The sequence below is a fragment of the Chiloscyllium plagiosum genome, unplaced genomic scaffold (assembly GCF_037043375.1).
Source record: "Chiloscyllium plagiosum isolate Xiang-an unplaced genomic scaffold, Cpla_swu_hap1 HiC_scaffold_3, whole genome shotgun sequence".
Lineage (NCBI taxonomy): Eukaryota > Metazoa > Chordata > Chondrichthyes > Orectolobiformes > Hemiscylliidae > Chiloscyllium > Chiloscyllium plagiosum.
Window position 1 is genome coordinate 81274509 of NW_028270141.1, and position 14896 is coordinate 81289404.

General features: G+C 38.9%; 1 protein-coding gene across 1 annotated transcript in view; it reads right to left on the reverse strand.

The window, feature by feature from the left end:
- Positions 1-804: 804 nt before the first annotated feature.
- The window catches only part of lama4 (laminin, alpha 4), a 190421-nt gene continuing 176329 nt past the window's right edge, over positions 805-14896 (reverse strand). Inside the window, exons 39-40 of the mRNA XM_043684602.2 lie at positions 6323-6442; positions 805-4704 (exon numbers count right to left, since the gene is read on the reverse strand). Of these exons, the coding sequence (XP_043540537.2) occupies positions 4559-4704; positions 6323-6442 (266 nt within the window). The 3' untranslated portion in view covers positions 805-4558. The remainder of the gene's footprint in view (positions 4705-6322; positions 6443-14896) is intronic.

Below are 14896 nucleotides of genomic sequence, written 5' to 3' on the forward strand. Positions count from 1 at the left end.
AATCCAGCACAAATTATTCCACTCACTTTCTTTGCACCCAATGGGCTTCTCTGCACCCAGAGCAGAATTTCATCCTTAATGCCCTGTACCCAGCAAACCTTTTACAAAGTTCACAAGTCGCCCACACTGGACATGCCATATGGCTGTTTTCTAAAAGGTGCTTCCATTCTTTATATTTTATCATGAAAATCCTATCAGGTTAATATTTTACATTTCCTTGACAAATAAATTGCAAAAAAGTTTCATGCTATAGCAGAAGAATATTTATCATCTTAGATGTACAAATTCAGAATGCTTTTAAATTCTTTGGGATTTCTGGGATAGGGGAGTGGTTATCTAATGGACTGGTTAGGTCTGAATCCATTGTTATTTAGAGAAATGAAAGGCCAACTTTCGCACATATGTAAGATCCTAAAGGAACTTGACAAGATGAATGTAAAAGGGTGTTTTCACTTGTGTAAGTAACTAGAAATAGTTGAAAAATAAGGTGGAGATAAGGACAATTTCTTTTTCTCTGAGGACTGTGTGTCTTTGGAACACACTTGCCACAGAGTGCTGGAGCAGAATCATTGAATAGTTTTTTAAAGGAAGAGATAGCTAGACTAAGGTCATCAAACGTTGTTTATGGTATGTTACAATGTGGCGTTGATTCCACAATCAGATTAGTCATGATTTTATTAAATAGCAGATCAAGCTCAAGTGGTCCATCATTTTCATCCTTCTGCTAATTTGTATGTTTGTCTGTCCTTTGCATAATAAGGGCTGTTGCACAATTTTTACAAATGAAATATTCACAATAACAAATTTGCAAATTAGATCCTGAAATTTATTAGATCAATGTTGTAAAAAAAAGTACAATGAGGCAATTTTCAAAGCATAACTGTAGATGTACGTATATTTGCCAAGTGCCCAAATACAATTCCACTAACCACAAAGAAAAGCTGGCTGGATATCAATGTAACTGTTAAGATGTGCACGGCACAAGGTGATGGAAGGAGGGGCAGTAATGCTTACTTGAGTTATTTTTTACAATATGCAGTAAAATTGAATGATTGTTATAGAGAATCCTGTTGTTTTCTGAGATTGGTGTCATCATTAAAGTTTGAAGTATCGGTTATTCTTCTCATGTTTAGGTCTCTATGCCAGCATCATATTTCCGTTGTCTTTATCTGCTTGTGTTCTAGACTTCCCATAGCAGCAGGATTAGACTCTGATGTCTCTCATTCTGGCAGCTACCTCCCCTGTGGATCAATTTGTTACTGACAAGCTCATTTTAATTACATGGCTGTGGCAAGGGTGAAACATGCACACAGAAAGTAAAGATATTCTCACAAGAAGCAAAATTGTGACTTGAATGCAGACCGCCTACACATGAACCTAGTGCGGTGCTATCATATACTAGATTATTGTATTAACAGTGCCAATGTTTAGACAAGTTGGTGAGCTGGGAGGATGAAAGCTACTATTTCTTGGATTTATTTATTCCATGTTTTCATATTTGCTTTTTATTTATTGTACTCTAAAAGCACAAAATCAATCATGAACTAAGGCAATGAATTGCTATGCTTTGATTATTTGACCAATACAATGCTTAGTTCCATATCCATCAATACATGTAATTATATACTGAATGGGCAACATCCACAAATTTACAATAATAATCAGCAAATCCAAAATTCAGCAAATGTCCAGAGGAGCTTGTAAGTACAGCTATTAAAGGGCCAACCAATTGATTGTCAGCTGTCTTTTAAAATAAATTCTCTATTTGAATACATTTACAATTTGCAATATAAAGATGTTGTAATATTTTTAAAAAGCCTGTGACAACTGTGTTTTAGTCAGATGTCTGCATCAGACATTTCACTAAAACGTTCGCCTGTATGATTGCTTCTATTTATTGAATAAGAAAGTGGTTACTGCTGTCAGTAAAGAACAGACAGCTGGAATTCCCATGTTATTCTTAGATGAAATTGGAGAAGTAGCAAACATTACCATTCACTCTGTATCCATTGGGTTCCTGGTCTAATTTTCCACAACATTTCGACCCTAGGTACATTGGTGACTCTAGCAGAGGTTTTGGATATGGTGAAAACATGATCATAAAATGTAAATGGAAATAATGCGTTAAATGCAATTTTGAAAGCTTGAATATCAAAACTTTACTAGTTTGAGCTTATTTTTGAGAGGCAGTCACTGACAAACTACATTTTAATCTTGAATGCATCAATGGAAAATTATAAAATTGTGACATTGCCATACCAAATCAATACCACCAGAGGTCCCTGCAGCACTCCGCTTCATGTTAATTGGCAGCAGAACTGAAGTGAAGGCAACATTGGGTAAAATGGGTTTGAACCCCCTCTGGCCTTGATATTTAAAATTGCAAGTGAATGTCAATTGTGATAAAATAAGGAAACAGTTGTCTTTGGTACTCAAATTATGCCCAGAATGATAATGATATATGTTAACATAACATTTCCGTCCCAAATACCTGATAATTCTGTGACACTTTAACATTAGATTTGTAACTGGAACAAATCACATGAATTATAATTTTCACATTAATCAATCTAGCTTTCTACTGTAAAATAGATCAACATTAACATACAAAGAGTTATCCACTTAGTCAGGTTCTGGATGCATCATTAGGAACATTTTCCCTGCATCTACCCTGTCTCATCCTGTTGGGAGTTTTATACGTCTCTATGAGATTCCCCCTCACTCATCTGAGCATCAGCGAAAACAATCCTAACCTTGTCAATCAGCCTGTGAACAGAGAAACAGAGTTAATGTTTTGGACCTGAAGAACAGTCTTTGGACTCTATGTTAACTATGTCTCTCTTCACTGATGCTCCAGACCTGCTAAGTTTCTCCTGCACTGTTTTAATTTCAGTAGGTTAAGATATAGATCAATATAGATGCAGTGGCAGAGATTTAGACAGATAGTTCACATCTGGGTGGCACGGTGGCTCAGTGGTTAGCACTGCTGCCTCACAGAAGGTTCGATTCCAGCCTTGAACGACTGTCTGTGTGGAGTTTGCACATTCTCCCTGTATCTACATGGGTTTCTTCTGGGTGCTCCTCCCACAATCCAAAGATGTGCAGGTTGGGTGAAAAGGCTATGTTAAATTGCCCACAGTGTTCCGGAGTGTGTTAGTTAGGGGTACATGGAGAGTAATAGGGAAGGGGAATGTGTTTGAGTGGGATACACTTCAGAAGGTTGGTGTGGACTTGTTGGGCTGGCCTGTATCTGCACTGCAGGGATTCTTCTGTAATAATAATCCTCAGCAAAGATACATCCCAATGAGAAAGAATATCTCTCAGGGAAGGACATGTCGATTATTAAAAAATTAAAAGATAGTGTCAAATGGAGAAAAGTAAATTGCAGAATTCTGCAAATTTGATTGGCAGGTCTGAGGTTTGGACAGAAGATCAAAGCAAACACTGACAAAAATTAGGAAAACTACATTTTTGCATTAATCTTTTTTGTGAAAGGCAGAAGAAATTATTATAAATCAATAAGTAAAAGTGAGGAAGGAACTTTAAGCAACGACAGTCATCTGGGAAAGATTATTGAGAAAAGTACTAACACCTGACATAGATCTTGATGGACTTTATTTAGCGTTTTTTGAGAGGCTGCTGAGATAGTGTTAATTTTCCAGAGTTCCCAAGACTTTGGAAAGGTCTCATTGGATTGGAAAATAGCTAATGGATCTCTTCTATTTGAGACAGAAGGGAGACAGAAAGCAGGCAACAATATACCAGTTGCTTAGCATTTGTCATCAGGCATAATGCTGGAATTCATTACAGTATTAAGCAGATTCTGGCAGGAGACTTAAAATAAAACTCCATCAAATGAAGTCTGCATGCTTTATGAAAGTGAAATTGTGCTTGATTTACTAATTAGAGGAACTAAGAAGCATCCAAATCACCAGTATGAATCATTTAACTGGCCAGGTGTGTGATCATTACTTATAAACTATGAAACAGAAGCACCTGTTGGATAGAAATTGAACTGACATAATTCTACTCAGATGGTTGAGTATGAGGACTAATAGGGATGTAGAGAAATTATTTTTATTTTATTTACATGAGGCAAATGTAGACAGTAAAGGTCATTGCACCTGATCCCTTCAGATCAATAACAAACTTGATTAATCTGACCCACTGCATCTCTTTCTTACAAATAGCAAAGTCACATCATTATCACTAGTATTAACTAATGGTATTTAGCAAATCGACACTGCAATTCAAGCTCAGTATTTGGAATTAATGTTTTGACCCTTTGATAACATAAATTTGCATTCTTAGTGCTTTCAAAATTGATCATGCCAAACTGAAAGGTAACTTTATTGGTTCCAATAACTAATTTGTTGGAAAAAAAACTTGAAGTAAAAGAAATGCATGGACAAATTAAAAAGAAATGAGATGGAGGAAGTAACTTGACAGATGATTCAATTGAGATACATTACTGCACCCCCAAATGTGAAATTGTGATTTGGCATCAATTTTCCTTCAGGCAGTTATGTAAAGATTGCAGAAGCAGCGTTTGCAAGCATTAAACTGCAGGGCATGAGTTGATGCTGACTCCTCCACTGACCAGGGCAGCTTTGGCGAAAATGACAGGAGTTTCATTGATGTTGAAGTTTCTCATGCAACCAGTGAATGACTGGCGCATGCTCAGTCTTGAGCTGAGTAGTGACTCTGAGAAAACAAAATAGAAAGTTATTCCTTGAGCTGCCTTAGCTTTAGTTCATAATTACAAAATACTTTTCAGACTGACTGAAATCTGGTGACAACAATGCTAATTCATACTTTGCTGGCTTACTTCCATTACCATAAGGACTACGACAGTTGAAAGTGGTCCAGTACTATCTGTTCAGGGAAACTATAAAGTAATTATCTTTGACACTGCCTTTATTATGTTGACAAATAAAGAAAAATCTCTCTCAAGAATTTTCCAAATATTCCAAAGTAGGAACTGATGAAGATGGCTATTAGGTTTATTCCAGTTCATTCAGACAGTAAATATCTAGACTTCTATAACATACATTTGATAGCTTTTTTGCCTCCAATAACCCTTTGTTGAGGCCTGTTTCATGTGCTGATTATTCTTTGCTTAAAAAAAGTTAACCCTTATAAAACTGTTTATGATGACTCAAATTCATGCTTATTCTCTGCCCTACTTTGCTGTCATTGTTTAATTTCTTTCACTGTTATACATTTTCTTTTTTTTAAAATCTATGACTAAACCTCTTTATCACCTTCTTGAGTCTCAAGAGCTAAAGACTTCTGGGATTTCATGCTGCCTGCAATTACTGTTCAGAAGGGTACTATGGATTTCAGAAATAGAAGAAGTTGAAGTTAAGATACAGGTCAACTATGGACTAATTAAATGAAGGAGTAGGTTCAAAAGGCTGAATGGCCTACTGGTATTCTTATATTCCTTCTGAATTGCAGAAAAAGGACATCATTCAGTAGTTTATGTGACTGCACAGTTACAGGACGAAGACCAGTCAATTTAATGCATCTTGAATATCTTCCTTTCTTTATTCCCAGTTCGATCCAACTGATTTGAATTAGCAATTCTGTCTTTTGTAAACATTGAATGGGATAATGTAATATTACCAGGTTTATCTAAATTACAACCAAAATTTAAAAATAACCATCCCACATTTACTATTTGAATTATTGCACAGTAACATTTCCCTTGCACACATTTATGATTTATTTGTCTGGACTTTTTAAAAATGCTAAGAGAAGATCTTCCACTTCCTCCCAAACTAAAATTTCAATGAATCCAAGTTGCATTCACCTTCATTGTTTTAAGGGGGTAAATTTAAGGGTTGAATTAGCTGCCTCATTGTTGTACCTCAGCCTGGGTGGCAGAAGCACATATAAAGTGCATAATTACAGAAGTGCATAATTGCAATACTCCTGACAAGGCCAGGTAGTAAAAGGGGAAGGAAATTTGAACCTTGCTGCACACTGCTGGACAGTAACAGCTGACAGACGACAGGACTTACCTGGTGAATCAAAAACAAATACTAGCTTAACTTGTTGATTCCTTCATCATGTTGCTGCCAAGGCTACTTGCCCACAGAGTGAACAGCCAGGCAGGAAATGTACCCAGTGACAGGAATATGAAGAGAACCATCCCCAAAGGGTTCACCCCTTATATTCCTGTGTCTCCAAACTCATTTCCACAGGGTTGGGAGAACTGTACCCAATACAACATTTCACTAAAATAGCTCCAGAATGAAACAATCCCTTCCCAATGTCCCTCTACTTATAAGGTTCAAGGGTCAAGCACTTTGCTTACCTGGCACTCCTCCAACAAATACTGGTTCCTTGGGACTGAAAGAGCGTGACGTTATTGGCCCCACTAAGTGGTTTACCTCAGAGTCCACATCCAACTGCACAACATTTGATGCTCTGATAACTAAATGAGCAGAAATATAAAGTCACTAAGAGAAAGTAATTGAAATGGAAGACAAAATGTCATTAGTTAAATGTAAAACTAAATAGATTACACAGAATGCTTTAAAACTTAAATTCTGGGATCTGAATTTGGAACTGATCTAAATCTCTTGTTGCTGATAGCACTCAAAATCTGATTTGGCAGCTTCAACCTAGTATTTCTTGTGCATGGATCACATCACATATTATCCTTCAGTGGCATTCATTATTAATTTCACTTAGAGAAAAAAATTGGAAACTGAAATGTGTCGTATTCATGTCCCAGAAAATAAAATATGCATTATGGGCTCCTTCAGGCTTTACCCAGCCACTTCAGGAAATTTAATCCTACCTGTTTTTGCATCTCCTATTGGGTGAGATGTTTTGTCTGAATTTTGTAGACCTTGAAAAAAGCTGTCTTAACATAGTTGCCTCCCTGCTAAATCCAAAGAGTGACATTAAAGGGTGATACCTGAGATAAGATGAGGAAAAATTTCTTCACGCAAAGAGTGGAGAGCTCTGAAATCCATTACAATAGAAAACAGTTGAGGCCAAAACATTGTATGATTATAAGAAGTTGGATATAGCACCTGGGGCTAAAGAGGATATGGGGAGAAGCAGGAATAGGTGGTTGAGTTGGATGATCAGCCATGGTCATCATGAATGGCACAGAAGGCTTGAATGGCTCACTGGCCTACTCCTCCTCCTCCTATTTTCTATGTTTCTTTTACAAGTGAGCTGTACATTTATTAATTGCTAATCTTCAATGTAAAGTGTATAATTATAAATAATACAAAAGTAAGCGGAGGTTATGACAGAGTATATCGGTCATATGGAAAATCATGGACACTTCATATGACTTAAATGACCACGTATAGGAAGAGTCACTGCCTGCAGAAGTGTGAGCTCCAGATTTTGGAACTCAAGCAGCAGCTGAAGTCACTGTAATGCATCTTGAGGTTAAAAAATACATACATAGCGTGTTTAAAGAGATGGTTACACTGCAGGTAAGAGCATTCAAAATGCTAAGGAACTTGAGATCTCTTAACACCCCAAGGAACCGGACAGGTGGCGCAGGACTCCTCTGCAGTCTCACTCAAGAATAAGATTTTCATTGTGGATACTGGTGAAGGACTGGATACTTCTTCCTCAGAAGACTGCAACAAGTGCTAACTCCATGGTACCATGTATGTGAATGCTGTACAGATGAAAAGGAAGAATGAAAGTGTAGTTGTGATAGGGGATTCATTAATTAGGAAAAAAAAACAGGCAGAAATTTCTGATGGCATAAAAGTGACTCCAGGATGGTAAGTCATCCCTGCAGTGTAATGGTTATGGATGTCACAGAGTAGGAGAGGATGATCAGCCAGAGGAAATGATCCATACTAATGTTATTAATATAATGAAGAAGAGAAATATGGCCCTTTCTCAGAGTTGAAGGAGCTGGGTTAGTAAAGACAGTGGTGCAGTGCCAATGTCACTGGGCTAGCATCCATAGTACCAGCCTAATGGTTTGAATCCTACCACGGCAGATGGTGAAATTTGAATTTGATTTTAAAAGGGGAGAGTGTCTTGGATTACAAAGTGTATCCAAGTGGTTCTTTTCAGATTCGGTTAAATATAATTAAAAGGAAACTCAACAACATTAATTTATTTAGATATGAACATTTATTAAGTAATAATTAAAAATGAAAAAGAAAGCAATAAGCCTCACGCCCTTGTGCCTGTCAATCAATGGCTGGTCTTGAGGCTTAGGTTTGTTCCTGGCACCATTCGCGATCCCAGTCCAAGGTGAAGCCCAACAGCATGGAACAAAACTCACTCTCTTATACAGTGTAGCAAACCGCAAGTACAGAAAAACAAGTTTATTTGTGCCATCTTCAGCAAGTACTGGAATGTTCACAGGTCTCAAATAAGGTCATGCAGCTGTTGAATATCATCAACAATTTTTGCCCTTTAGAGCATTCTATACAGAGAGATGAGTGGATAGGTGGAGATGGAGCTCACAGCGACAGAGAGAAACATATGGAAAGGATGGAATCAGGCTATAGAGTATTGAACTCGGTGTTGAGTCCTACAGGCTATAGGATCCCCAAGTGGAAATTGAGGTGTTATTCTTTGAGATTGCACTGAGCCTCACTGGAACTTTGCTTCAGGCCTGCCTCAGAAATTTGGGGATGGAAACATGGTGATGTTGTAACAGGAGCTGGAAGCTCAGGGTCATTTTTGCAGACAGAACATAGGTATTCTGCAAAGCGGTCAACTAATAATTAACCGGGGGAAACCTGGCTTCAACAAGGCTTGAGGAGAAAGTGAGGTCTGCTGATGCTGGAGATCAGAGCTGGAAATGTGTTGCTGGAAAAGCGCAGCAGGTCAGGCAGCATCCAGGGAACAGGAGAATCGACGTTTCGGGCATAAGCCCTTCTTCAGCCCTTCATTCCTGAAGAAGGGCTTATGCCCGAAACGTCGATTCTCCTGTTCCCTGGATGCTGCCTGACCTGCTGCGCTTTTCCAGCAACACATTTCCAGCTTCAACAAGGCTTGGCTGAATATAGAGACAGTGAGGACTCTAGATACTGGAGATCAGTCGAAAAATGTGGTGCTGGAAAAGCACAGCAGTCAGACAGTATCCGGGGAGCAGGAGAGTTGATGTTTTGGGCATTGGAGGAACACGTGAAGTTGTGTAAAATTCAAGACTATGGGTCTAGTGTGGGCAAGGTTTTGGTGGTGCAGACTTGATGGTCCAAAGGGCCTCTCTGTACCTTATGATTCTAATGAAAAGAAAAGCTGGAGATTAAAATAAAGAAAAAAAAAGTATGTTTATGATAAATGTCAATTAGAAAATACAATTGAGAATCAAGCTGAATACAAATGTTCAGAAGGGAGAGCAAATAAGAGAAACATAAGAGACACTACAAATGGAAACTGGCACCTAACATAAAGGGGAATCCCAAAGTTTTCTCTTGGCATTTAAATAGTAAAAGGTTGGTAAAAGGTGAAGTAGGACTGACTAGGACCAGAAAAGGAGATTTTCACAAGGAGGCAGGGAACATGGCTGAGATATTAAATTAATAATTTGCATTTGATTTCACAGGGAAGGAGATGTTATTCAGGCCGTGGTGACAGAGGAGGAAATTCAGTTACGAGAAAGATTCAATAGCAATATCTTGTAAAAACTATGGATGTTTAGAGTTGCCAACTGTGGTGTAAAATTATGTCCCAATACATGTGTGAATCATAATGTAACACATGTATTGGGCCAAGCAGTGGAATGTGGTGTAAAATTCCAAGCAGTGGAATGTGGTGAAACGGTTAAAAATTATGTCCCAATACATGTGTGAATCTAACCGGAATGGAGGTGTTGCTTAGTCCCGTGTGAATCTTCTTATCTGTATGTAACCAGAATGGAATGTGTTTTTTAGCCTTGCTCTGCTGTTCACATGAATGTTTATATCTGGAAAAGAGTATATCAGCTGGAAAAGTCTCCAGTTCGGTGAGTCTGCTCCGGGGTTACGTTTAACCGCCGAGCGTGGGTTGTTGGCAACCGCTCTACGAGAACTGACGGCTCCCAGTTTTGGTAACATGTAGAGTGAGTATAAGCCAGACCCGTTGTGGCGACGCTGCGGGGAATAAAATGCCCATTATTCTAGCAGACTCGCCTCTTGGTCGTTTGTTCTGTGTCAGACTACTCTCCTACGAACCTGACCTTGAGAATTTTTAAAAACATTTGGCGTAGTCGAGCAGGGTCAATCGCAATTGAGGAGAGATTTTGATACAGAACAATGTTTTGGAAAAAGACTAAGAAACCAGAAGAACAAACTGTGGAGGTCCCGACCGTCCCGGGATGGCATGGATGTGGGCATGTACGTGGCAGTTTGTTTGAGAAAGGATCCCAGTCCTGCCGAAGAACCCCTTGCCTGGGGTACAGCGGAGGATGTGGGCATGTCCAAAAAGCTGAAGCGGAGTTAACAGAATTGAATGGGATTGAACTGAACTGAACTGAGTGGAACTGAAGTGAATCTAATTGAACGGAACAAAATGGAACTGAGCTAAATTGAATTGAAATGGACGGAACTGAATTGAACACAATTGAATTGAACTGAACAGACCTGAACTGAGCTGAATTGAATTACACTGAATTGACTGAACTGAAATTAACTGAAACGAATTGAACTGAATTAAGCATAATGTAACACATGTATTGGGCCAAGCAGTGGAATGTGGTGTAAAATTATGTCCCAATACATGTGTGAATCATAATGTAACACATGTATTGGGCCAAGCAGTGGAATGTGGTGTAAAATTCCAAGCAGTGGAATGTGGTGAAACGGTTAAAAATTATGTCCCAATACATGTGTGAATCTAACCGGAATGGAGGTGTTGCTTAGTCCCGTGTGAATCTTCTTATCTGTATGTAACCAGAATGGAATGTGTTTTTTAGCCTTGCTCTGCTGTTCACATGAATGTTTATATCTGGAAAAGAGTATATCAGCTGGAAAAGTCTCCAGTTCGGTGAGTCTGCTCCGGGGTTACGTTTAACCGCCGAGCGTGGGTTGTTGGCAACCGCTCTATGAGAACTGACGGCTCCCAGTTTTGGTAACATGTAGAGTGAGTATAAGCCAGACCCGTTGTGGCGACGCTGCGGGGAATAAAATGCCCATTATTCTAGCAGACTCGCCTCTTGGTCGTTTGTTCTGTGTCAGACTACTCTCCTACGAACCTGACCTTGAGAATTTTTTAAAACACCAACGCATCCAGGAATAAAGAATAAAAGCGATACTTGCAATATGGATTCAAAAATTGGCTGAGGGGCTGGAGGAAGTTTTGTATTCGAATTCCTAGGAGTTAGTACTGGGACTCTTGCTTTTCCTAATTGTATTAATAATCTAGATCTTAGTGTACAGGGATCAATTTCAAAGTTTTCGGACAATACAAAACTCAGAAGCACTGAAGTGAGAGGATGGTGTAGAACTTCAAAAGGATGTTGACAAGTTGGTGGATTGTATATCAGGTGAATTTTAATGAGAAGTATGAGGTGGTGTGTTGTTTGAAGTCATTAAAGGTGGCAGGTGGAGAGCAGTTAATAAAACATACAGTATCCAAAGCTTTTTTAATAGGGCATAGAGTACAACAGCAGTGAAACAAATTTCTCCTGGAAATCTTACTGAACATATAAAAATCTCTAATTAGAGCTCAGTCGGATAAATAAAACAAAAATACTGTGGATGCTGGAAATTGGAAATAAAACCAGAAAGAGCTGGAGAAACTTAGCATGTCTGGCACCAAGTGTGGAGAGAGAAACAGAGTTAACATTTCAAGCCCAATATGATTCTTCTCAGCTGGATTATTGTGCACAGGTTTGGACTCCTTTCTTTGGGAATGATACGAACACATTAGAGACAGTGCAGAAAAAGTTTAGAATAATGGTTCCATGGATGAGAAACTTCAGTTATGAAGATATTTTGAAGAAGTTGGGACTGTTTTCCTTTGAGAGGCGAAAGCTCAGAACAGATTTGATTGCAATTTTTAAAATTAGGAGATGTCTAGACAAAGTAGACAAACAGAAACTGTTTCCTTTTGTGAAAGGATCAAGCAGGCACAGGTTTAAATGATTTGCCAAAGAAGTAAATGTGATGTGAGCACATACTTTTACACACACCAAATGGTCTGGGTAGGGAAAGCACTGCTTCCAATTGTGGCAGATTCAGTTGAGTCAATCAAGGGTTTATTAGATGATAATTGAATGTACAGCTTTATGGGGAAAGGGCAGGAGGATGGCACTAATTATGTAGTACTTTCAGATAGCCAGTGCAGACATGATGAGTCAAATGGCCTCCTTCAGCACCATGACAATTCTTTGACTCTGTTAATTAAATTATCAATACCTAATGATGTCAGAAACTTTGAAGCACATGCAAATTAATTGATGCACTGAATTAAACTACATATTTGTCCCTATTTATATCCATAGAAAATAGGAGGATGAATAGGTCATTAGAACCCTGCTCCATCATGCATTATAATCCTGGCTGATCATCAAGCTCAATACCCTAATCCTGTGCTCCCCAATGTCCTTTGAACCCTTTGGCCACAACAGCTATATCTATGTCGTTTGTGAAATCACAATGTTTTGGCTTCAACCACTTTCTGTGATAGTAAATTCTACAGGCTCATCACTCTCTGGGTGAGGAAGTGTTTCCTCATCTCAGTCCCAAAAGTTTACCCCTTATCCTTAAACTATGATCCCTGGTTCTGGACTCCTCACTCATCTCCTGCATTATTCCTGTTTTTCCTGTTAGAATCATGTAGGGTTCTAGGTGATCTCTCCTCATTCTTCTAAACTGCAGTGAATACAATCCTAACCAACTCAATGCCTCCTCATACATTAGTCCTTTCATCCCGGGAATCAGTCTGGTACATCTTTGCTGAACACACTCTATAGCAAGAACATCATTTCTCAGATAAGGAGACGAAAACAAAAAATAATATTTCAGGTGTAGCCTCATCAATATGTATAATTGTATAATTGCAGCAAGACATCCTTATTTCTGTACTTGAATGTTCGCATTATGAAGGTCAACATACAGTTTGACTTCTTTCCTGCCTGCTGCACCTGTGCACTAACATTCAGTGACTGATGCATTAGGCCACTCACATATTGTCAAACATTGCCCATCTTCAAATCACAACCATTCAAATAATAATCCACCTTCCTATTTTTGCTACCAAAATCATCTCACAAAAATCCATATTAAACTGCATCTGTCATGCATTTAGTCATTCACTCAGCCTGTACAAATCACACTGCAACATCTCTCCATTCTCCTCACATCTCACTCTTCCACCCAGTTTTGTGTCATCTGCAAATTGAGGTATTGTATTTGTTCCCTCATCTAAATTGTTAATATACAAAAGCTAGGGTCCTCGTATCGATCCCTATGGTATTCCAATAATCATTGCATGCCATTCAGAAAAAGACCCATTTATTCCTACTCTCTGAATCCTGTCTGCCAACAAATTTTCTGTCCATCTCAATACACTACCCCAAGTTCCATGTGCTTTAATTTTAAACATTAATCTCTTCTGTAGGACAAAAGCCTTTTAGAAGTTCAAATGTAGGCCAGCCATGTAAGAGAGTTATTAGCTTGTAATCAATGTACAAATTCGTCCATGACACCACTCTTGTCCAAGTGAAGAGCCTCAAAGTGTGAAAACGGCAATTCTTTATACTAACAAAAACCAATACCAAATTGGAAATTCCTACATTGGGATGTGCTTGATTAAGGTTAGTGCATAGATATGTTATTAGCCAGAGCACATAGGAATCTTTATTTGGTGTTTATTTGTGCTGGAGGCAAGGTAAAGTCACCACAGCCCTACCAGGCCATACACTGCACTCTCATTAGAGAGAGAGGACTAGTTTAACATGAGGGCGACCATGCCTCAGGTGAGGGGAGAGGTAGAGAAGAACAGTCCTTCATTGTAACCTCAGCCAGTGTGGGAATTAAACCCATACTGATGGCATCATGCATTAGAACATAAAACATAGAACACACAACGTTACAGTACAGTACAAGCCCTTCGGCCCTCAATGTTGCGCTGACCTATGAAATTAATCAGATGCCCATCTAACCTACACGGTTCCATTATCATCCATATGTATGTCCAATGCCCATTTAAATGCCCTTAAAGTCAGTAAATCTACTACTTTTGCAGATAGGCCATTCCACACCCCTACTACTCTCTGAGTAAAGAAACTACCCCTGATATTTGTCCTAAATCTATCACCTTTCAATTTAAAGCTATGTCCCCTTATGTTAGCCTTCACCAACCAAGGAAAAAGGGTCATCCTATCTAGCCCTCTGATTATCTCATATACCTCGATTAAGTCACCTCTCAACCTTCTTCTCTCCAATGAAAACAGCCTCAGTTCCCTCAGCCTTTCCTCATAAGACCTTTCTTCCATAGCAGGTAACATCCTAGTAAATCTCCTCTGATCCCTTGCCAAAGCTTCCACATCCTTCCTATAGTGTGGTGACCAGAACTGCATGCAATACTCCAGATGCGGCCATACCAATGTCTTGTACAGCTGAAGCATGACGTCGTGGCTCTGAAACTCAATCTCCCTAACAATAAACACCAACACACCATGTGCCTTCTTAACAACACTATCAACCTGGGTGGCAGCTTTCACGGATTTATGCACGTGGCCACCAAGATATCTTTGTTCATCTACACTGCCAAGAATTTTACCATTAGCTCAGAACTCTGCATTCTTGTTACTTCTTCTGAAGTACCTCACACCTTTCTGCATTAAACTCTATTTGTCACTTCTCAGCCCAGCTCTGCACCTAATCTATGTCCCTTTGTAACCCACAACATCCTTTGGCACAACTCTACCTACGTTAGTCTCATCTGCAAATTTACTAACCCATCC